This window comes from Populus trichocarpa, chromosome 19, assembly GCF_000002775.5.
Source record: "Populus trichocarpa isolate Nisqually-1 chromosome 19, P.trichocarpa_v4.1, whole genome shotgun sequence".
NCBI lineage: Eukaryota > Viridiplantae > Streptophyta > Magnoliopsida > Malpighiales > Salicaceae > Populus > Populus trichocarpa.
In genome coordinates this window covers 11,688,465-11,709,852 of record NC_037303.2, presented here as the reverse complement: position 1 = coordinate 11,709,852, position 21,388 = coordinate 11,688,465, and the positions used below count along the sequence as shown (strand labels likewise).

The 21,388-nt window shown below is 32.7% G+C and overlaps 3 protein-coding genes across 12 annotated transcripts; 2 read left to right on the top strand and 1 right to left on the bottom strand.

Moving 5' to 3' along the window:
• The first annotated feature begins 3,829 nt into the window (after nucleotides 1–3,829).
• Nucleotides 3,830–7,775, top strand: LOC7455264 (pentatricopeptide repeat-containing protein At1g05670, mitochondrial). 8 transcript variants are annotated; one of them, XM_052449461.1, is made up of 3 exons: nucleotides 3,830–3,946; nucleotides 4,142–5,557; nucleotides 6,644–7,775. In XM_052449461.1, the coding sequence occupies exons 1-2, from the start codon at nucleotides 3,908–3,910 to the stop codon at nucleotides 5,399–5,401; spliced, it is 1,299 nt and encodes a 432-aa protein (XP_052305421.1). In that variant the 5' UTR covers nucleotides 3,830–3,907; the 3' UTR covers nucleotides 5,402–5,557; nucleotides 6,644–7,775. The 8 variants fall into 8 exon arrangements, with proteins under 8 accessions (XP_052305421.1, XP_024447259.2, XP_024447258.2 ...); XM_024591491.2 differs by having other exon boundaries at nucleotides 3,832–5,400; nucleotides 5,504–5,557; nucleotides 6,937–7,775; XM_024591490.2 differs by having other exon boundaries at nucleotides 3,832–5,400; nucleotides 5,504–5,557.
• Nucleotides 7,776–8,575: 800 nt separating this feature from the next.
• LOC18108460 (protein DETOXIFICATION 14) lies at nucleotides 8,576–10,479 on the top strand. The gene is made up of 5 exons (XM_024591495.2): nucleotides 8,576–9,433; nucleotides 9,546–9,632; nucleotides 9,716–9,772; nucleotides 9,883–10,121; nucleotides 10,331–10,479. The coding sequence occupies exons 1-5, from the start codon at nucleotides 8,874–8,876 to the stop codon at nucleotides 10,477–10,479; spliced, it is 1,092 nt and encodes a 363-aa protein (XP_024447263.2). The 5' UTR covers nucleotides 8,576–8,873.
• Nucleotides 10,480–10,829: 350 nt separating this feature from the next.
• LOC7475766 (protein WVD2-like 7) lies at nucleotides 10,830–16,004 on the bottom strand. Of its 3 annotated transcripts, XM_024591484.2 has the most exons (11): nucleotides 15,895–16,004; nucleotides 15,517–15,618; nucleotides 15,145–15,318; nucleotides 13,795–14,499; nucleotides 12,800–13,171; nucleotides 12,648–12,706; nucleotides 12,479–12,574; nucleotides 12,239–12,332; nucleotides 11,785–11,880; nucleotides 11,530–11,579; nucleotides 10,830–11,285 (listed from the first exon to the last, which is right to left on the bottom strand). In XM_024591484.2, exons 3-11 carry the CDS (start codon nucleotides 15,307–15,309, stop codon nucleotides 11,240–11,242), a joined length of 1,683 nt encoding a protein of 560 aa, XP_024447252.2. In that variant the 5' UTR covers nucleotides 15,310–15,318; nucleotides 15,517–15,618; nucleotides 15,895–16,004; the 3' UTR covers nucleotides 10,830–11,239. The 3 variants fall into 3 exon arrangements, with proteins under 3 accessions (XP_024447252.2, XP_024447251.2, XP_024447253.2); XM_024591483.2 differs by lacking the exon at nucleotides 15,895–16,004 and having other exon boundaries at nucleotides 15,517–15,868; XM_024591485.2 differs by lacking the exon at nucleotides 15,895–16,004 and having other exon boundaries at nucleotides 13,795–14,496; nucleotides 15,517–15,868.
• Between the last annotated feature and the right edge of the window lie 5,384 nt (nucleotides 16,005–21,388).

Sequence of the window (21,388 nt, the reverse complement as noted above, 5' to 3'; positions counted from 1 at the left end):
GATTTTCATATGAAGAGGATTAATTTGAATAATATTCATTGTTTAAGAGATTAATTATAGCAAGTTTTTGTTTTAAGTTTCATTTAACATATGATATGAGTATTTGTTGTGTTTTTATTTTTTTTATAAAGAAAAAGAGAATGAGTTTATTGTAACTTTGTTAAATTTGTTGTGATTCAAACAATTTTATGAATTTATTGATCTAATACCTAACTCACATCACATTAGATTTATAATTAAATTGTTGAAAAACTTGATATGATCAAAACTTGAGTTTGTTCTAATCAAACTTGCCCAAATAAAAAAAAATTGACTTTGACTTAGATCAAAAGTCAACTTCAGCATGGAATCAAATTGCGATTTTATTTGCTAGTAGAATTTTGATTACAATTTTAAAATTTAATGTATTTGAAGTAATTTTCTTAATCATTAAGATGATAATATCTTTAGATTCGAACTCTTAACTCGAATAAAAGAGAAACATGAACATATTAATATATTTAATTAATTAAGATTAAAATGGTATTCTTCAAATAATATTCATAAAATAAATTACTCCACTCAAATTTGAAAATCAATATATTTTGAATTTAATTTCTAGGTTCTAAATCAAATTTTAAATTCCACTTGAATCAAATAGAATTTAGAAATGAAGATATTTTGAATTTAATTTCTAAATTTTAAACCAAAATTTAAAATTTAAATCATAACTAAAATAAATTATTAATTAATTTAAGAATTCAATAAATTAATATAATTATAATGTGTTAAATAAATTAATTAAAAATAAAAAAAACATGTCAGCACATGTTTATGGTCCTAACCTAAATTAAAAAATCATGTCACCCCTCTTGTTTTCATTATTTTTTTCTTAATCAAGTAAGCAATAGGTCGCTTGGATTAGCAGGCGACCCGTCACCTGTTAAGAAACTAACTTAAACCATCACTGTGATAGTTGAGAAATCAAAAAAATAGGGTTTTTTACTCTAAAATCCTTATGTTAACCAATTTTCAAAAAAAAAACTCAAAAACAATCTATCAACTCAAAACACCTTTAAATTAGTTAAAAAACACAAAATCAAATAAAAAAATAATATTAATCTATCTTTTCAAGCAATAAGAAAGCCAAAAATCACCACTATCAAACTTTTCTTATCGAATGAAATTTTTTAACATCAACTTTGATTATTTTGGTTGTTAGAATTGAGACAACCAATAACTTTTTCTCTTTTTATTATTTCCAAATGAGTTTCTCTCTTTTTTCTCTACACCAGTGATTGAAAAATAAATAAAATGAATCTTAAAACCAAAATGAAAATTATTGTGAAGTTGTGATTATCCATATATTTCTCTATGTTTTAAATTTTAATCCCCTGTCTATTAATTTGGTATATTTATCATAAATTTAAGCCTAATTCCATCTAATTATGCTGTAAAAGTATCTAATTGAAAGGGAAAAAGTTTGAAGATGAAAAGAAAAATACTGAATAGTTAAATAGTAAAACTACATCATTATACCCAAATCTTGTAGCTTATTAATTAATAATATCTTTAAATTTAACTTTTATTCAAACTTAATTATAAAAAATGGAAGCATTCAAAGCTCCATCATTAAACCCAAATCTTTTAGCTTATTAATTAATAATATCTTTAAATTTAACCTTTATTCAAACTTAATTATGAAAAATGGAAGCAGTCAAAATTGAACCTACGCCCTCCCCTTTCCATATAAGTGTGCCAAAAGTTATCTTGTTATATATTTACATGAAAATTGCATTTGTAATGAGTTAATGCAACCCATAAGTTGATTAGCTAAACTAATAATTTGATTAGTTGAATCAATAACCTTAATCCCTTGACGAGAGATCATAATCCAAGGTTAGATATGGCAATTATATTTCGTTGTAAATGTTTTTATAGAAAAGAGAAAATAGTTTGTTGGATTTATTGTTATAGAAGAGAGAGTTAAGAGCTTTTAGGGTTTCTTACATCTTATTCTTGTAAAGGATAACATAAAATCCAATTCAAGATATCTTTACACAAAGAGAATATTGAAATTGAAAGAAAAATTAATTTGAATAGATGTTTTACTCTACCGTAGATTTACTTCTTTTTTTTCTTTATTCTTTTGGTTTTTTTTTTAATTAGGTTTTTTTACATTCAATTGACCCGAGATCTAGAATTTGTAAAACTTCCAATCCTTTTTCATCCAGGAAAATTTTTTCTTCATTCTTTTGGTTTTTTTTTTCAATTAGGTTTTTTTACATTTGATTGACCCGAGATCTAGAATTTGTAAAACTTCCAATCTTTTTTTATCCAGGAGAAGAAAATTCATGTGCGAAAAATGAAGGAATGAGAGAGAAATAAAGAAAAAAATGATCATCAAAGTTACACCAGATCTTCATTTTAAACACATGCTATCTTAATGAAACGGTTCTGACTCGACGATACCAACAACTTCAAAGAAGATCATATCTAGAGGTTGTATGTATCTTCACGTGCCGCCTAAAGCGAGTCGATGCTTTCTACTCGCTAGTGCATGTCTTGCACACGCTAGCCTTCTCTCCCCTTTTGTTAACTTAGCCCTTAAATCTATAACAACTTCTCGAATGAATTCCGATTGTCATTCAATTTAGTCCTTATTTGGTTCCAATTTTCATGCAATTTTGTTCACTTTTCTCCTTTCAATTTTGTTCCATATTGAAGCAGAAGAAAGAAAGAAGAAAGAACCCTTGGCATATGCCTATAATTTCCCATCAATGGTTTTTTTGTCTTCCCGGCTTCGAGCTTTATCCAGGATCTGAGTCAGTCATATTAGATTTTTTGTTAACATTAAATTATCAAGTGCAATATATATTTTGTGATACATTACGCATAACTTATCTGGGAAATGAAAAGAAGAAAGGGATCCGAAAAATGGCAAACATCAGGAAGTTAGAAGCTCGGAAACGCCGCCTGACATTCTTATAATCCATCACCGGAATCTCAAATGTGAAATGATCTAGTTTTATACCGAGTGTTGCAGCAGGGTCTGCCGAGATGCATGCGGACTGGATGATCTATCCAACAATTTCAAGCACGTCGGATTGAATATTGTCTTCTTCATCCTGAGGTTGTTTTATATGGCCATTAAAAACTGTTGGAAAGACTCGAAAACGAAGCTAGAGCCCAGCATGCTCAATATTGTCTTCACATCGTGTTGGTCTTCCTTGAATTTACCCATTAATTCACATCGTGTTGGTTTTTCTCAGGCTCATTACCTTCTCCATTCCCAGGAACCAGTTTTTCTGTATCTTTTTCTACATCTTCTATGACTCCAGCACCTCTGTTTATTAACATTATCCCTTCTCCCTTCGTTATCTCAACCTCCTCGTGCTCATCTCGGCTTGTTTTTTTTTATTAATGTAAATATCCGGACCAATTTATATGTATTTTAACTAATTTTACGAGTCTTGAAGTTAATGATTATGTAAACCTCCAGTGACCTTGAAAGAACTCAAACTCATAATCATTAAGAAACAAACTCAAAACTTTACTAGTTAAGCTACTCTTCAGGGTTCCTTCTTGGTGTTTCTTGTTCCCTTCTTACAAGCACATATTCTTCTTATATATAATTATTTTTTTAAAATTATTTTTGATATATATTTAAATAATATAATTAAATTTTATGATTTGATATTTTATTATGTATGTAAAAATTATAATAAATGATTAATTAAATTCAAATTATACATAGAATTGAAATTAATTTCATATATAATTTGACTATAATACGTTAATGATACTACAAACATTTTTTTTTTTGTAAGTAACCCTACAAAAACTCTGAAATAACTTTATTACATATAATTTTAACTGGTCTTGTCAACTCTAGCCACAAGGAGGGAGCACTGCTCCTAGCAGTTCCATGGAGATCTCAAAGCTCTCCCACAAGAATCTCAGGTACCTCTCAAACCCTTATTATAATTTGATTTTCCCTCTCCTCTCCCAACAGTCCCAGCCACAACTCTTTCCAAACCCATCATACCCATCTTCAACTTCTCTATGTTTCTGTAACTATCCTAGTTTATCCTTGTTTTCCTCAAATGGGTCACCTTCTGTCTCAAAATTCATGGGTTTTACTGGATGTAATGGTAGGTACAATGGTCATAATAGTCAAAGTTTGAATCTTTATTTCTTCAAGTCAAGTATTCATGGTTATCTTCGAGGTTACAAGACATCATCCTTTGATGTTTATAAGGAAATGGGAACTGGTAGGGTCAGACCAAAGGCAATGCAAAAACAAGTAGCATATATTATTGATTTGATTAAGAGGGATGAGTATGATTTGGAGTACAAGTTGGGTTCTTTGAGTGTAAAGCTATCTATTGCTTCTGTGACTCTGGTTTTTCATGTCTTGAATAGTGAAAAGGTGTCTGCTTTGCGTTTCTTTCGTTGGATTAGACATTGGCAGCCTGAATTGAGATGTAATTCTGATATTTGTAGCTTGGTTATTGATAATTGTGGGCGTTTAGATGATTATGATGCTATGAGGAGTCTTTTGAATGAGTTTAACGAGAACCAGTTATGTCTAACCAAAAAGGCATTCGAGTTCTTACATGTTATGAATGTTACAAATGAGTCCTTGGTGGAATCCACACAGAGAGTGATTGTCTTGTTGCTTGAAGTTAGAGGGTCATGTTATGGTTGGGTTTCCTCATTGATCGAAATGTTCAGTGTTTTGGGATCCTTTGACATGGTTGAGTTTGTGATGAAGAAAACTGAGAGGAAGATTTCTTATTACTATATTTTTATCAGGGAAATGTGTCGGAGATGTGATTTTAAAGGGGTGAGAGATATTCAGGATGAGATGAGGAAAGAGGGCTTTGAACTGAATGCCCGAATTTACAATTATCTAATTAGCTGTTTGCTTAAGAACGGTGAATATGCTGATGCTTGCAAGGTATTGACGGAAATGCAGGACAAGGACTGCCCTCCTGATGCATTAACCTTTGAAATTTTTATATATTACTGTTGCAATAACGGCAAGACTGAAATTGCATGTCACTATTTTGATGAGATTGTGGCAAGGGGTCTTGAACCTCGGCTTTCAACACATGCTGCCTTTATCAAGGGTTTTTTCAACTCAGAGCAATATGAGGAGGCATATAAGTACGTGGTTGATTCAGATAAGAAGTACAAGTGCACAAGCTGCATGAATTACAGCTTGCTTGCGAGGCTTCATCAGAAAAGAGGAAATCTGGTGATTGCCCAAAATATTCTTTCTGAAATGATCAAGAAAGGTCTTAGACCATATTTTAAAGTGTATATGAAGGTTTTCAACTGCCTCAATAAATCCGGCAGGGAAACGCTAGCCACAGATTTGCAAGAGCAGTTTCATCAGCTTCATTCAAAGGCTTAGTAAGGTTACCGCAAGACTTTTTTTGGGCTTTCCAATCCTTTTGTTTTCCTTTTAAACCTTCATTTTCTTTAGCAAATTGATGTTGATAGCATATTAAATTAGGATGTAGGAGCATCTTCGGCTGAAACAGTAAGGATTTTACTCTCAGATTTGACGGTAAGAGTTTATAAAAGTTTTTACTTTCGAACTTCTCTCCAGTTTTTTCCTATTCCTTTTGCAATTATATATAACTTCGAGAAACAGGGAAAAAGAAAATTTGTCACTTGGATGCTTCATTTGCTCTTCCCCTCCAGCTCTAGTGACCAAAAGTAGAAGGAAACGTGAGAAAACAAATCATATAACAAAAACCAGTTTGGCCCTTAGCCATGAATTCTGATGGGAAACTTCTTTCAATTTTTTCCTTCAAAATATACTTGTTTGTTGATCAAACATTTCAGTGACTCATTGAATAACTGATTAGGTTATTTAAGTTTTTAGGCTCTTAAATAACTGCCACTGGATCATTGCCTTTTTTCCCCACCCTCATATTTTGTCTGCATTTCTTTCAAAGCGTCACAAATTTTTAATAGTCATTCCTATTGTTTGTTTCAGTCATTTTGGCCAGTCATTAATTCTTATGGCCGAGTAATATTTTTTACATGCACGCTGGTTCTCATTTCACTTATAGTTCTTTTTCATTGTATGCTGATGGAATTTTGGCTAGACCCAACCCTCTTCCCAACTGATTCATTGCTTCTGAAGTATCATGGAAACTGCTTTTATCCTCCATCAAATTTTATCTTTTAGCCGACCATACTTTTGAGATTAAGGGACTTTACTAAATTAGGATAATCACTCAGGTTATAAGCAATACTGAGGTTCATAATCACTTTCAAGGTTTATTTTCTGACACACCACTGTTTCAAATCAATGGTTGTTGTTGTTCTGAATCAATCCTTTGTTCCTATGTTATTAAGTTAAACGAATATCTTGTAGGGTGAACTAAATATGGCTGATTATTGTCATTCAGATGTTTTTTTTTTGTCATGCTAAGACTGCTCTCGTGCTGCTCCTAGTAGAACTGTAGAAATATGCAACAGGACTTTCTTTCTTAGTGATTTAATGTATTGCTGCTCCAAACCCAACCCATCACCTGCTAAGATGAATTGTTAACACGTATTGGCTGAGGTCAATCATCACCTGTTAAGATGAAGTGTTACCTCATATTGGCTGAGGTCAATCATACCTTTTGAGTTGTTTTAGTTTCAGCAATGGCCTGCCAAGAGTCTTTACTAGCCTCAGTACTGCTGGTTAGCGTTCTGTTAGACTGGAAGTACCAAAGTCAGAAAAGGAAAATAGAAAACAAGTATATGCTGTGAATGTGGGAGTCAATATGATTGTGTTTTTCTTTATCTGATGACATTGAGGTGATCACTGCTTCTGTAACTCTAATTATTGCTAGCTTGTTCTATACTTAAAGTTCCAGCAATTTTAATTTGCTCTTTAGCTCCATGTCTGTATTAACTTTTAGAACATGGCTATTTTCTTGCTTGCAGGATTATTTGTTTGTTTCCTTGTATTTGAAACTTTGGCCGAGGAAGAGCTGAAACAACTGGAGATCTAGGAGGATGAAAGATCTGCACCTGTAATTCTTGTCAATCACCACTCACAAGTTTCTCAAATGTGCCGACCAATTCATTTGCAATCTAAGGGAATATTCATGTTCCAGAGAGGAGCACTGAGAATGTGTAATGATTTTGATGTGGCTTAGAGGCAAAGAAGAATTCAAGCCTGGAGAAACATGAAGCGCACATGATTGCATAGAGGAGTGCAGTGGTAAAGTGCAGTTTGTTGGGATAAAAGATCGAAGCTTCTTCCAACATCACATCCTTGCTCGAGGCTTGCCCTCAGTTGGTTTTCTCTAGACGCAGAATGCATGTCATGGACAAGATGGATGAGCACTAGTGGATATGTATGCTTCAAGAAAGTGACAAATGAGGTGTGTTTGATGCATGTTGTGGCCATCCCTCCACCATCTCACGTCCTGGCTGATAGGGACTAGTTGAAAACACTTGTCTTTTCTATGCCTTAACAAACATAGAGATCTCTCCCACTACGGATTTTGCTATTCTATTGTGGAGCACATAAAATGAATGGCTTACTCAATGTGGAAGCCATCTCAGCACTGTGGTCATTCTGTAGCAATATTTCTTTTACGACGAGGAAAAGTTGGTCGCGGTCAGATTTCCATATTTAGGATATCGAAGGCAGATGTGTTTTCCCATCTCTTCTTATTTTTCCAGGAAGCCTTTGTGTACCCCAAGTATCATTTTTCGGACAGGACATGTGTAAGAAATTAGATTTCTATTTTATTTCATAATAGTTACAACTCTAATCTAACTTTCATCCCCTCTTTGATTTTCGTAGTAATTTAGTTGTAAAATAGTAAAAGCAATCGCTGTTGTTTCAAGTCACAGCTGAACCATTGAACATATAGGAATCCTCATTTTTTATGCAAAACAAGAGAAAATTGGAAGAGGCAGTTAGGTAAGTGGAAGAAGCACTCATTAATTACAACAATGACAACCACATCTATTTACAGATAAAAAATACGCATAGAAAACTTCTACCAACCGTTACTCCAACTTCTGCATTTTTGGGAGGCAGTAGTAGAAGAGAACGCAAGAGGCATTTGTGTAAAGAGCCGAGAACAATGAGTCGTAAATGGAAGCTCTCTTTGAAAGAGCTGAAGAAGTTGAGCTATGTAGCAGCGCCAATGGTCGCAGTCACAGTTCTGCAGTACCTTCAGTGATGATGGTTGGACATCTTGATGAGCTCTCACTATCTGGGATCTCTAGTGCCTCCTCTTTCACCAGTGTTACCGGCTTCAGTCTGCTTGTAACTACTTCTTTTCCTTTCTTAATTGGAAACTGCACCTGAGTACTAGTCTCAAATCTTTTGCAAATTTTTTCGATCAGTAAAGAACTTTTTCCGTGCAGAAGGGTTGATTTTAACTCAACTGATTTACTATTTGAGCTTTGGTCTGCCTGAACTTAGATGGATCAAGTTTAATATAGCAATTGTAATATTCTTCTATTGTTAAAAATAAATTTAAGATCTCACATGTTTTTATTAATATATATCATCTTCACTATATATTATAATATATTAATATTGGATTTTTTGATTCATGGTTATACATGGAATAAAATGAGATGAGCTTCCGAAGGTGTAAAGAGTTCTACTTGCATGCCTGCACCAGGCATAATTCTGCATCAAGGCTTTCCTCATTTGGGCAATGACAACTATACAGTTCAAACAAACTGAAAACAACCGGATTTGACAAGGTTTTCTTGTAGTTTTATATGTTTTGAATCAGTTGAGAAGTCAAAGCTGAACAAAATGTGATGTAATTCAGTTCAAATTATAATATAGGTTTCAGTGAGTTAGTACATTAAGGATAAACTTTTCAAGCTACACTTAACATGGTGCTATGACTGTCAAACAGTTCGGATTAGCTGGTGCATTGGAAACTCTATGCGGGCAAGCTTACGGAGCAGAGCAATATCAAACAGTTCGGACTTACACTTACTGTGCCATCATTTCCTTGATTTTGGTCTGTCTCCCTATATCCTTTCTATGGATGTTCACGGACAAGCTTCTTATCCTTATAGGCCAAGACCCTTCAATCTCCCATGTCGCTCGCAAATACTCTATTTGCCTCATTCCTAACTTGTTTTCATATGCTATACTTCAAGCGCTGATTCGCTACTTCCAAACTCAGAGTTTGATCCTTCCAATGCTGTTTAGTTCATTTGCCTCTCTGTGTTTCCATATAACTCTTTGTTGGGCTCTAGTGTTTAAAGCAGAAATGGGAATCATAGGAGCAGCATTAGCCATCAGTTTATCATATTGGTTGAATGTTATCTTGCTTGGGTTATACATGAAGTGCTCTTCCGAATGCGAAAAAACTCGTTCTGTGTTCTCGAAGGATGTCTTCTTTGGCATAAGGGAGTTCTTTCGCTTTGCTGTTCCTTATGCAGTAATGACTTGGTAATTTCTCTCCCAAATCTTCCAACAAAAGACATGGTTTTTCCCTCATCCTGTTGTTATTTCCATGCCAATCGAGTCCCTAATATCATCTTTGGTATGCCAATTTCTTCAGTCTTGAATGGTGGTCTTATGAGGTACTTATTTTACTATCTGGGCTGTTACGAAATCCTAAAGAGGAGACCTCTGTGCTTTCTATATGGTATGGTTCCTACCAAAAAATTATTCAGTTATGCAAAAGGTTTTAAATGGTACATTTTTAATTTCTCCAAGTATTGCTTGCAGCTTCACAATCACCTATCCGCATTACTTCATTCCTTACGGGTTTGGGGCCACAGCAAGGTGTTGTAAAAAAATTGTTCAAACTCTATTGCATATAGATCATGTAACTCAGTTTTGTTTTCCTATTACTCGTCACTCTTCCTGAAGAAAAATGTTCAATCTTTTTGTAGCACCCGGGTTTCGAATGAATTAGGAGCTGGGAATTCTCAGGCAGCTAAGATGGCTGTCTGGGCCATAATGGTTATTGCAATCACCGAGGAGATTATTATAAGCACAGCTCTCTTCTTTTGTCGCCACATTATGGGATATGCATTCAGCAGCGAGAAGCAAATTGTAAATTATGTTGCAGATATGGTTCCTTTCATTTGTCTGTCAGTTATCATGGACTGCTTACAATCAGTACTTTCAGGCAAGCGTCGTAGCTTTTTCTCATTTATCGATTTATTAGGGCAAGAAATTTCTTTTATCATTCTAATCTAAACTTTACAATAGTCAGCAACAGCTTTCTTCAAATATAGAAGGAAAGAACATAAAGCTGCCTGCAATAGTCGATAATAGTCTTTCTTCCTTGATGTTGCTTCGAGATATGATCAGTGTTGCTTTTCTGCTCTGCATCAGGGGTTGCTAGAGGAAGCGGGTGGCAGAAGTTCGGAGCCTACGTGAATCTTGCGGCGTATTATCTGGTTGGGACACCGGTAGCAGCTGTGTTGGCTTTTGTTTTACACTTAAGGGCGAAGGGCCTTTTGATTGGATTGGCAACAGGATAATGTGTACAAGCTTCTCTGCTTGCTCTCAGGACAATTTTCACCAATTGGCAAGAGTATGGTTTTAATCCTAATAACGTTCTTCTTCAATTCGATTTATTGCTACGCTGAATTAGAATGTCCAGCATGTGAAAACTCATTGCTACAGTTCATAGTTCTGGACTTAACCAGAGAACTGTTATTCCTGTCTGAATTCCGTATCATTTCTTCTTTTCATTTGTCAAACATCTCTATGCATGGCAGCCAAAACCTGCTCTAACTTCTGGCTTGAACTTCACTTGGATCTTGCAGGCATCCAAATCCAGAGAGAGGATATTTGAGGGAAACTCACACAGTGGATTAGTCAATCGAGAAAAAAATCATCACCAAGTCATTCAACTAGATTTTGTTATTTACAAAGCTACTAAATTTTATTTGAGAGATCGCCAACACTTTTGAGCTATTATCTGTTCTTCATGATAGCTGCAAAATAAGAATTCATTCATGTGTAGAAGCACAATTTATATCGTGAAACTAATTCAACTTACATATATAAGCCTTTGAGAATGGAAAATTTCTTATTTACAGATCTGCTGTTTACTCGCCATGCAGTTATTCTACTTCCTGTATCAAGATTTCCTATCTAATAGCCTTCTGCCTAGCCATGTTGATTCAGTAAGCTGTGAACATCCTGTCATCTGCAGTTCAGCACATTCCCCCAAGACTTGCGATTCAGTAAGCTGTGAACATCACATGACCTCAACTCCCTCCACCTGTTGAACACTCAACGCCAAATTGGCATCCTCTGTCTGCGTGATGGCATCCTCTGTCTGCATGATGGCATTGTATTAGTCTAAGTCACAGAACAAAAACAATTTTCAGGAGGTAATAATCCATGCATGCCTGCATCAACGTGTCTGTGGAGATTGTGAAGAAACAAATTTAACATTTATCAATGTTTAATCAAATCTAGAAAAATCTCCGACTCCAGGTAGTCAATTTAAGAACAGGAAATCACCGAAGTTTCGGATATAATAGACTAAGAAATAGAAAAGCAAAGTAGATGTTTCATACCTTGAATCCCTTGGATTGCACGTCAGTTCGACAGACTGGGATGTAGCAATCTGAAATTATCAAAATTTAACAAGCATCAATATTTCCGTTCACAATTGATGAAAGAAGGGTAAGATCTCATTAGAAATTAATTAAAGTGATCACACGGACACGTTGTAGCAAAAAAAGGGGGAAAAACTGATCTCAAACGTCCAAGTTCCAGGTGAAAAATTGAGAACTATAGGCAAATAAATGAGAAATGGGATAAAATCTGACCTTATTCATGGGCTTTGGATTAGAGGCCCTCTGAATACTAGTCCCCTTAGATAAGCCAGGTTTCGGTTCAAGTCCAGCAACGATTTCATCGATTCCCTGCAGATATCGGAAAATGTATGCGTCAAGTGGAAGTAAAACTTTCACTAAATGGACGAAACAAAACGATGGTCATTAGCTGAAACAGACAAAAATATCAGATACCAGACAAACTTGAAAACCAGATACATGACAATCCAGAAGTGTCAGAAGAAATTATCATGCGAACATGGATCATGCAGATTCAACAAGAAAATAACAATTGAAATTGATAGAAAACAGTATAATCGTAAAATGATGCTAGCTGGTAGCTTAGAGGATGAGCCAGTCTAGCAATAAGTAAGGGTTTAGAATCAAAATGACTAGACTATAAGCTATGCATAGTTTCAGACTATATTAGGCACACAACTAGGTTTACCTTTTTCTGCCTCCGTCCTTTGACAGAACTGATGGGTCCACACTTAAGTCCAGTGTTCTGATTTGATTCATTCCGGTCAGAAAGATTTTTTAACCTGATATTTGTTGGAAAAATTGAATTCAGTTTCTAATATCATATTAGCAGAAGCTGAGAAGCAATTGGCAATAGCCATCTGCCATTCGCTCGGAATTGGAAATGCTATAAAGTTTGAGGAAGGGAGGTGCAATTATGATGCATTACATGACTTTTGGTCTCTGGTTTTCAGATTCTCTACTCTTTGGAAGACTATGGTGGCCACTCAACCCCAAAGACCTCTGACCAAATCCATCACAGCTCCTGAAAAATTATCCAAGTTAAAAACCTGATTTAGGGGTGGGAATGGGAAGAGATATCTTAGGTAAAATCAAACCTGTTATCTACACTGATTTTTCTCAAACGACTAATGGTGGTGATCTCTTTTGAACTTCTCTGCATATATAAATGCAGATGAACAATCAGCGAAAATCATTAACAAGCAGACAAAACTGGGACACCAAAGTGAACACAGACCAGACGATCTACCTGAGCAGATCGAGTGAGAACTGATGATGTTGCTGGGAGCCTGTATGCCAAGCTTTTGGGAGTTGAACTTGTTTTAAGTGGATTGCCTCTTATATTAGAAGAAAGGGAGACCATCTTGTCCTTTGTTAATGAAGCACGAAGAACAGTTGTACTGGATTGCACTTCGCTAAGTTGTCTATGTGATCGAACCCGGTCAGATTTTACGTTGGTTGCAGTCTTAGAGGTAATTCTTTTGCCTGAAACAAGACTAGCATCTGCCTTGCTCTTAATTTCCCTACAAACAGATGGATTTGGCTTCTGAGATCGCTTAACCATGTCTTTGCTAATTCTGCGGTCCAACTTTGTTCTGTTTGCAGCAGAAGAGACAGTCCCCTGGTTGAGAACACATATTGATAATTAGAACATTGCCATTGGTAATTGGCAGTGCAAACACAAAGCCCTAGCACAAATTGCAGAGAACAAGTAACATAAGCTCAATGTGTCCGGAGACCATTTCAGTATCATGGCAGGCTATGTTGGTAGTGCAACAATCACAACTACTTGGAACGCAACATACTAAGCTTATTCAAGAAAATAAAAGCAAGGGGCTAATCAGACAGGCGAGGGCCGGGGGACTTTTATTTCGTCCACAATTGCATGTAGTCACTCTCAGCCTCACTCTTGGGTTGAAGGGCCCCCAATCCACCGTGATTGGGTAGCGAAATAGAGAAACGAGAGAAAATATAACCAACAGTATCTTCCAATCTCCAAATGATCAACAGATCTTCCATATACCAGGAACTAGCAACAGTGCATGTAGAAACAAAGCTCTTTTGGTATTTGCATACAAGATAGAGATACCTTCGGCCAACGTAGATCAAAAGCCCATCTCTCAAAAAGGAAATAAATGGGCATGATATGCAGATTTAAGAAGAAGATTATTAACACCTGCATGAATTATCAGTTCTGGAAGTGGTAAAGGAGAGTTGACATGAAATGAAACGTTAATTGTTTACCTTTGCCCTCATAGTAGATGCCTGCTTCTTCAGTTGGCTTCCACTATGCTTGACTTCATTGCTGACAGGGCTCTCTTTCTGGGTAGTTTTGGAACTACCTTTGACTGATGGACTACATGACGAGGAACCACCTTCCATAGAATGTTTTGTTATTCTGACAGATAAGCACAACCCCTTTTCATCTTCTTTGCTAGCCCTGCCACTGTTCCCATCAAAGTAACTTTCTTCTTCTGCTCCATCATTAATGCCTCTCGTAGATGGGTTAATAGTATCGGTGGCATGACTATCTAACACCTGAATTTTATAGCCATTGCTGTGCTTGTTTTCCTCTCTTGATCTGTGAACATCAACAACAGTTTCTTCCGGACTACAGTTGCTAGGATTAATTTCCTCTTTCGACGCTTCAACACCAACACCAACACCATTTGCTTCTTGTGCAGTAATCTCCTGCCCATTTTGAGTGGGGTCAGTTTGAGTAGTTTCTTGCTCTGCTTGCATACCTTTCATAGCTCTAATTTTTTTATAGTATTCCTCAAAATATGCCTTCTTCTGAGCAACTAATCCTGGTGCCTTGAATTTCTCCAACTCCTCCTGACATCTGTTGTGGGAGAAAACAGAATATTTTTCCCATGCAAGTGTGTCTGCAGTGTATCTTCCAAAAGTTATGGAACCGCAATCCATGATTTGGGAGACTGACGCATCCTGCTTTGGATTTTAAAGATAAATTATAGATTAAAAAAAAAAACATTGAACAGTGATGGTCAAATTAACAGAACAACTTCTAACTTTCAATATTATCTGCAGTTCTACATCTCAATCAGTAACTCAACTCTTCATTTTCAATAATTACAGCAATTCTGGTATGAAGTTTGCAAGTACACTAGTTGAATCAGCTTAAATTTATGGTTTCATTGGTAAATGCCCAGGGTCGTGATGCAGTAAGTTTCGTGCTCATTACCCTCTTGATTAAACTACTTGTCACTAAAAACAAATTCCTCAGGATTCAAATAGTATTCTGAAAATCAATTAAATAATCAACATAAAATTACACAAATTGCGCTGTGTTCCATGAAGAAAGTTAATCTTCTTTAACTTTTTTTTTTTGAAGTATTTTAGTTTTCTTTAAATCTTGCTTGAGAACATACACAATTTGTCTGCAAAGAGAATCGACAGAAAACAACATGGTGCTGCAAAAGTAAAGAAAACTGATCCTAACAGAGGCTTTTATTTAATTAATAATTAAGTTTAACATTAAAAGAACCCTAATGGGACATGAAAAACAACTGTTTGCAGATAGATAGAAACAAAGCAAAATGAAAAAAAGGTAGGCAAAACATTGGAATATTATACCTGGGATTCTTCTCTATCTGGTGATAGTTCTAGGCATGACCGATTGTCTCCATAGGTTTGATGATGATGGTGATGAAGATGGTCTGTTTCAGTGGCCATTTCCACTCCCTCCCTCCTCCCTTTCTCTCTGGACTCAAGTGCCAATGTACAAATCTCCTCATACATGAAAAATAACTGCAAAAGTATATCAGAATTGGATTTAATACCGAAAAAAAACTAAACTGCCTTTAACTAAGATTAGAAAAACCCAGGTAACCTCGACTCATTACGCATCATAAGAATCCAAGAAATGTCCAAAATAGGAAGTAAATCTTGAAAAAAAAATCATGGCTTCTTGAATCCAATAATTATACAAAGAACATGTACGTATACCTGACTGTGTTGGCAACAAGACTTGATGTTGCTGGTTGCGACGATACCTATGATGATGTTCAGTCTGATCACTCTCCATCTCCACAACTGAGATTCTCTTCACTTATAAAGACAACAGCAACAACATTAATGAAAGAAACATCAGAAATCAAAATCCAATGTCCCCTCCCCTTTGTCTAAAACATAAACGAAGACCAGATAAGGCAATGCATTTAAGGCTCGAAACTCAGCACATGTTAATGATCACAACGAAGACTCAATGATCTATATATAACTAACGTTCTTGCTCAAGAAAAATAAATGGAGGAAAGATTAGCCAGAAAATAAGGAATCTCCGTGTGCATTTATTCATCTTATTAGCATCGGTTGGTACTATACCTTGCTTGTTACGGCTACAAGAGGGAACGTGGAGGGCCTCCCTGTTGTTTGTAGTCCTTTATTATTCGGTTACAACTGACACTTAAACTTGTTTCTGTTATTTCTATTGACTTCTTCTATTTGTTCTTGCTGTGTTTTATAAAAAAAGTAGCTAATTATAGGAAAAATAGGGATAAACATGTTTCCCTTGTAATTCATTTTTATCCCTTAGGTTTGAGATAATCAATTTGCTTTTTTATAAAGGCAAGATCTTCAGTAATCATTGCCATTGTTACAAGTTAGGTCCAAAGATGTTTAATTTATAAACATATATAGTAGGATCTAAATGTTATTTCGTTCATAATATATACAATGCAATAGTTTTATAAAAATTATTTTATATTTAAAAAAATCATCAAATTTAATGTTTTGTACGGAGATTTTAATATATTAAAATCATTTGAAAAATAATTTCTTGAAGTAATTTAAAACATTATACAAATACACCCCTCAAGCATATTTGTTTATTTTCATGCATCAATTAAAATTCAATCATCTTCTCAAACAATATTAATTAGAAGTAAACTTATGGTGCATAAAAAAAATTCCCTTAAAATTTGAACTTGAACGTTAAGAAAAGAAATATACATAGCTTAATGAGCACCATCTCAATCCTTTATGTAATGTTTAGTATGATGAACAATATTGGACTAAAAAAATAATTGTCTTTTCTTGAATTTGATGCTTTGAACTGGATTGAATAATATATATATTTTTTTTTGTGTTTGATAGACATTAGATAGGATCTGGCCAACCCGAGGCTTGGACTAGTTTGGGTTTAAGAAAAATAAAGAACGATGGATCCGACCTGACCCAGTCAAAAACCTAAATCAACTTGCCCCAATTAATTTGAGATAAAACATAGATAAAAAATTCATCAACTTTTTATTTTATTTTATTTTACTTTTTATTTTAAATCAATATCCTACTTTTCTCTCATTTTAATTAATTTTGGTTTCAATTTCCCCTCAAATATTTATATATATTATTTCACATTTGATCAGTTCAACATTTTTTTATAGGATTAGCAATGCATGTGGAGAGGCAACACTGTTGATGGTAGACCTTAGAAGACGTTTCCTTACACTGTTTGTCGGTGGACTTAGGCAGCATGAAAAACTAAGTTTGTGTTTTACATCACAACAACTATTTCAAGAAATTTTTTTTTTAATTTTTAAATTATTTTGATATACTAATATTAAAAATAAATTTCAAAATATTATTACGATATATTTTCAAGCGAAAAAGCACTTTGAACTACAACCACAATATCACTCTCTCAAACATGTTCCAAGATGATTTTTTTTATTAACGTGAGTATTCGGGTTAACTTGCGCGCACCTCGACTAATCTTATAGCTAGACCATGAAGTTAACGACCATGTAAGCTTCTAGTAGTCATAAGAGGACTCGAATTTGTGACTATTGTTCTAAGATGAATTTCGGTGAAGCCGTTTTTTTATAGAAATTTATAGGTGAACTCAAGTTTTTTATTAATGCCACATGATATTATTTTATTAATTGATTTTTATTTATGGGATATCATATTTATGATAAGATATCGTAAATACATAAAAGATGATTTATTTTTCATGAAAAAATAAAAATAAAATAAAAATGACACACGAAAAATTTTGATTGGTCAAGAATTCTTTATTTGTACAACATTATGAGTGAATTATTGGTGTAAAATATTTCATAAAACTCTATGAGTTAAGAATATATTTTTTTAAAAAAAATTAAATTTAAAGATTTTATATAAGTTATTTTACACTAATTAATTTTCCTACAAAATATTTTATGAAAAATAAATACAAAAAATTGAAAAAATATTTTTTTCTATAAAAGTTTTTGCATAGAACAAATGCCCAATGTTATCCTTTTATTGTTTATTTTATACTCATACGGTGTCTCTTTTAACTACTATAAATAAATAAGGTTACGCTTGATTTTTAACTAGTCACATTCCAAGAGATTAAGAGATAATGTCTATATATATATATATATATATATATATATATATATATATATATATATATATATATTATTTTGATGTTTTTTTCAAATAAAACACGTTTTCAATATGCACTCAAAAACAAAAATTACTGCAATACTAAAAACAAAAACAATTTTTCTAGAGAAAGTCTTAAAAAATCAAGGTCATTTATTCATATATGAACTTTCTTGAGTGTGCTGCAGGAGGAATTAATTGTAAGGCACACACAATTTTATTTTTATTTTTTTTACCTGGATAGAACTCTAGAATCATAATCAATCAGATATTAAGAGGATTAAATCTAATACTTAGTAGGATAGAGAAGTAATATTGCCCACGTTGTTACGTTATAAATTAAATTGATAATCACTAATGTAAAATTAGGCTTCTTAATTAAGAGAGTATTTGTTTTTTTAGCTCAAACTTTTTTTTTTTTGAATTCGAGAAAACCATACCCTCTAGAAAGCGTACTTTGTGGGTCCAGATGAGCGAGTAAAACCCCGGCTGTTCCAGACTCTTACAAGAAATGCACGCCCTGACTCGAACTCGAGACCTGTTATGCAGATCTCAAACTCTTTGCCATTATGCTATGTTCTTTAGGACATTTTTTTTTTTTACCTTGTGATTTCCTTACAAGTGCAAAGAGTAATTTAGTGGACCAACAATTTATCTTTGGAAATCCTTCCCTTCTCTTGATTTATCTCCTTCTGGGTTTGATCTTTAAATTTGTTTTACAATTTTTTGGCCAAAAAATTGTAAAAAATTGAGATGAAAAGATATAATTAAAGAAAATTATTAATTAAAGAATCAATAAAAAAACTAAAAGTTTTAATAAACTAAAATTGAGAATCATTAAATAATTCGAGAACTGATTTGACGTTTGCTATAAAAACTAAAGAGTCGAAGTCCATCAAAACCTTCTTTGAATCTCAGGAGCCCTAGCTTTCAATTCAGTTTTCTCACCATGTGAGCTTGACAATCGCCTTTAAATATTCTTGGACACAAACACACACACACTCTAATTTAACTGAGGTTTGATTTCGAAAGAGATGATATACGGATGCCATGATCCAAAAAACCTTATTCCCCTATTATTTTTTCTTTTATATTTTCCTCTTTTTTTATTTATAGTTATTAGATCGACCTAGATTATAAGATTATAATAACCCTATAAAAAATAAATGAAAACAAATTAATCCTACAGAAACTAAACCAAAATATATTATGAAGACCAATTCTAAATAAATCAAATATTTTTTTAAAAAAGTTTAAAATAAAAATTTTTTTAAAAAAAATATTGAAATAACAATTTATTAAATCGAGCCAGACTTTGCGGTTTAAATCGTCAAACTTGTGATCAAGGTCATGGACTCAACTAGGTTTAGATTTATTTTTTAAATTATTATTTACTTAATTTATGATTAAAAAAATAAGAAAAAAAGTTAAATGATGAAATTGAAAGAACAAAGAATTGAAGGATAGAAATAAAATAATAAAGTTTACCAAAAACAAAAAACAAAAAACAAAAAACAAAAGAATGAACGACAACTAGTTAAACTTTGAAAGAAATTAAACTTTCCTAACCACTCAGGCACGTAGATACCTGTTTTTTTTTTTGCCTTAAGAACAATTATTGTTATTTTATTATTAATCAATTCCAGTATTCAAACCCGCGACCTTTTTTTAATTAATTCTTATGAAATGCTTAAAATAATATATTAATTTTATTCCAAAAGATTTAAAAATCTGTTTGTATTAATTTCTATGATAAAAATAAATGACAAAGATTTAAATATTAAATAAGTGATATTTTAAATGTAATTTTGCAGTGTTTATAGTAAGTTTTATTATAAATAAAGAAAGTAGAAATTGAAAATTAACACAGAATATTTCTTAACACTCCTTCGTCATACCCTTTTACATTTTTATTAATTCTCTAATACTCCACCAAATACTTGAAAATGCCCAAAAATGGCTTGAAATAGACATCATTTGAGAAACGCCATTCAGTAAATATTGGGCCTGGGCCTGGGCCTAGTATTGTGAGAGAATTTTTACTTCTTTTAATTCATCAGATTTGAAGCTATCATTATATAAATCCATGGAAGAAACTTACGATTCATAACTCTGCTCATATTACTTTATTAACTTAAATTAATTTAGATTAATTTAAAATAATATTATTTTATATTTTTAAAATAACTAAACCAAATTTTACTCGAGTTTTAACTTAGTTAATCGAGTTATAAATTAATTAATTGGATTAATTGGATTAATTTTCATCTGATTTAATATGCAACCCAACTTGAATTATATCTATTAATGAGACACTAAATTGATCCAAGTTGATCCATTAAATAAATTTAATAACAATGAAAGAAACATTTTCTTATGAGTTGTAATTAATACCAAATATATAGCCTCTTATTTTGTATCTTATTTTATTGTAAACAATCAATTTTTAATGAAATGATTTAAAGAATTTTATTTTATAATGAAATTCATTTTCATTCTAAAAGGAAAAAAGAAAAAAGAAAAGAATACACTGTGTAAACCAAAATGTGGTGTTCTTCAATACTTTTTTTATTATTATTATTTCTCTTTTTTTTTTTACTTTATATTTTGACAGCTAATGTATTTCAATTGCATTTTTAAATACTCTAGGTTTGAAAATATATCAAATTTGATGTTTTTTTTTATATTATCTAGACATATTTTTTAAAACAGACTTACACTGTATCATTAAATATTAGTTATGAGACCCATGTTTTATCATGAGTCAAATATTTTTATTTTGTATAAAACAATTATATATGCAAGATTTTTCAACACATTTATGTAGTTTAAAAAATCTAAGTTTAAATAAAAACTATTATGTATACATGTAATAAAATAAATAAAAAGTTATTAACGATACTTAAAAATAAAGTTTGGAAAATCAAGAGATAGATGTAGATAAAGATATTTAATCTCAAAAGACAAAACATTCATCTGGTTGTGTTTGCTAAACTTGTTTATTAAAATAATTTTCTTATTTAAGTAAATGATAATAGAAATAGAGACACAAATTAAATTGATCGAATAAAATAAAAGGAAAAAAACACCATGTAAGGCTTCACATATTATTATTTGAAAATATTTTTTTTTATTTTAAAAAATAAAGTTCATTCATACAAAAGATAAAAAAAAAATTATAGATGAATCAGAAAAACTTTTCAAATTTAAATGCATAACTAAAAAAATAATTGTCATTTAAAAGAGGCTCTCGAAACAAAATGAAAGAGAGAATTGATACTAATTTAAATATAAATTAAAAAAAAAAGAAAAAACCATAAGAAAATCATTAATTTAAAAAAGAATTAGAAAAAAAAAGAGGCAAAGGCCAGCTCGCCTGGTCCATTTTGTCAAGGCACATCCATGAGCTTGCCCTTAGCAAGCCCGCACAACTGGACCCTTAATT

Excerpts from the sequence above, each read along its gene's own strand:
- LOC7455264 (XM_024591494.2), top strand. The coding sequence starts at position 3,908 with ATGGAGATCTCAAAGCTCTCCCACAAGAATCTCAGGTACCTCTCAAAC.
- LOC18108460 (XM_024591495.2), top strand. The coding sequence starts at position 8,874 with ATGACTGTCAAACAGTTCGGATTAGCTGGTGCATTGGAAACTCTATGC. Across the intron at positions 9,434-9,545 it reads CCTTATGCAGTAATGACTTG|TCTTGAATGGTGGTCTTATG; the intron begins GTAATTTCTCTC and ends CAATTTCTTCAG. Across the intron at positions 9,773-9,882 it reads GGGTTTGGGGCCACAGCAAG|CACCCGGGTTTCGAATGAAT; the intron begins GTGTTGTAAAAA and ends ATCTTTTTGTAG.
- LOC7475766 (XM_024591484.2), bottom strand. The coding sequence starts at position 15,309 with ATGTATGAGGAGATTTGTACATTGGCACTTGAGTCCAGAGAGAAAGGG. Across the intron at positions 12,575-12,647 it reads AAAATCAGTGTAGATAACAG|GAGCTGTGATGGATTTGGTC; the intron begins GTTTGATTTTAC and ends ATAATTTTTCAG. Across the intron at positions 11,286-11,529 it reads TGCAATCCAAGGGATTCAAG|ACAGAGGATGCCATCACGCA; the intron begins GTATGAAACATC and ends GCCATCATGCAG.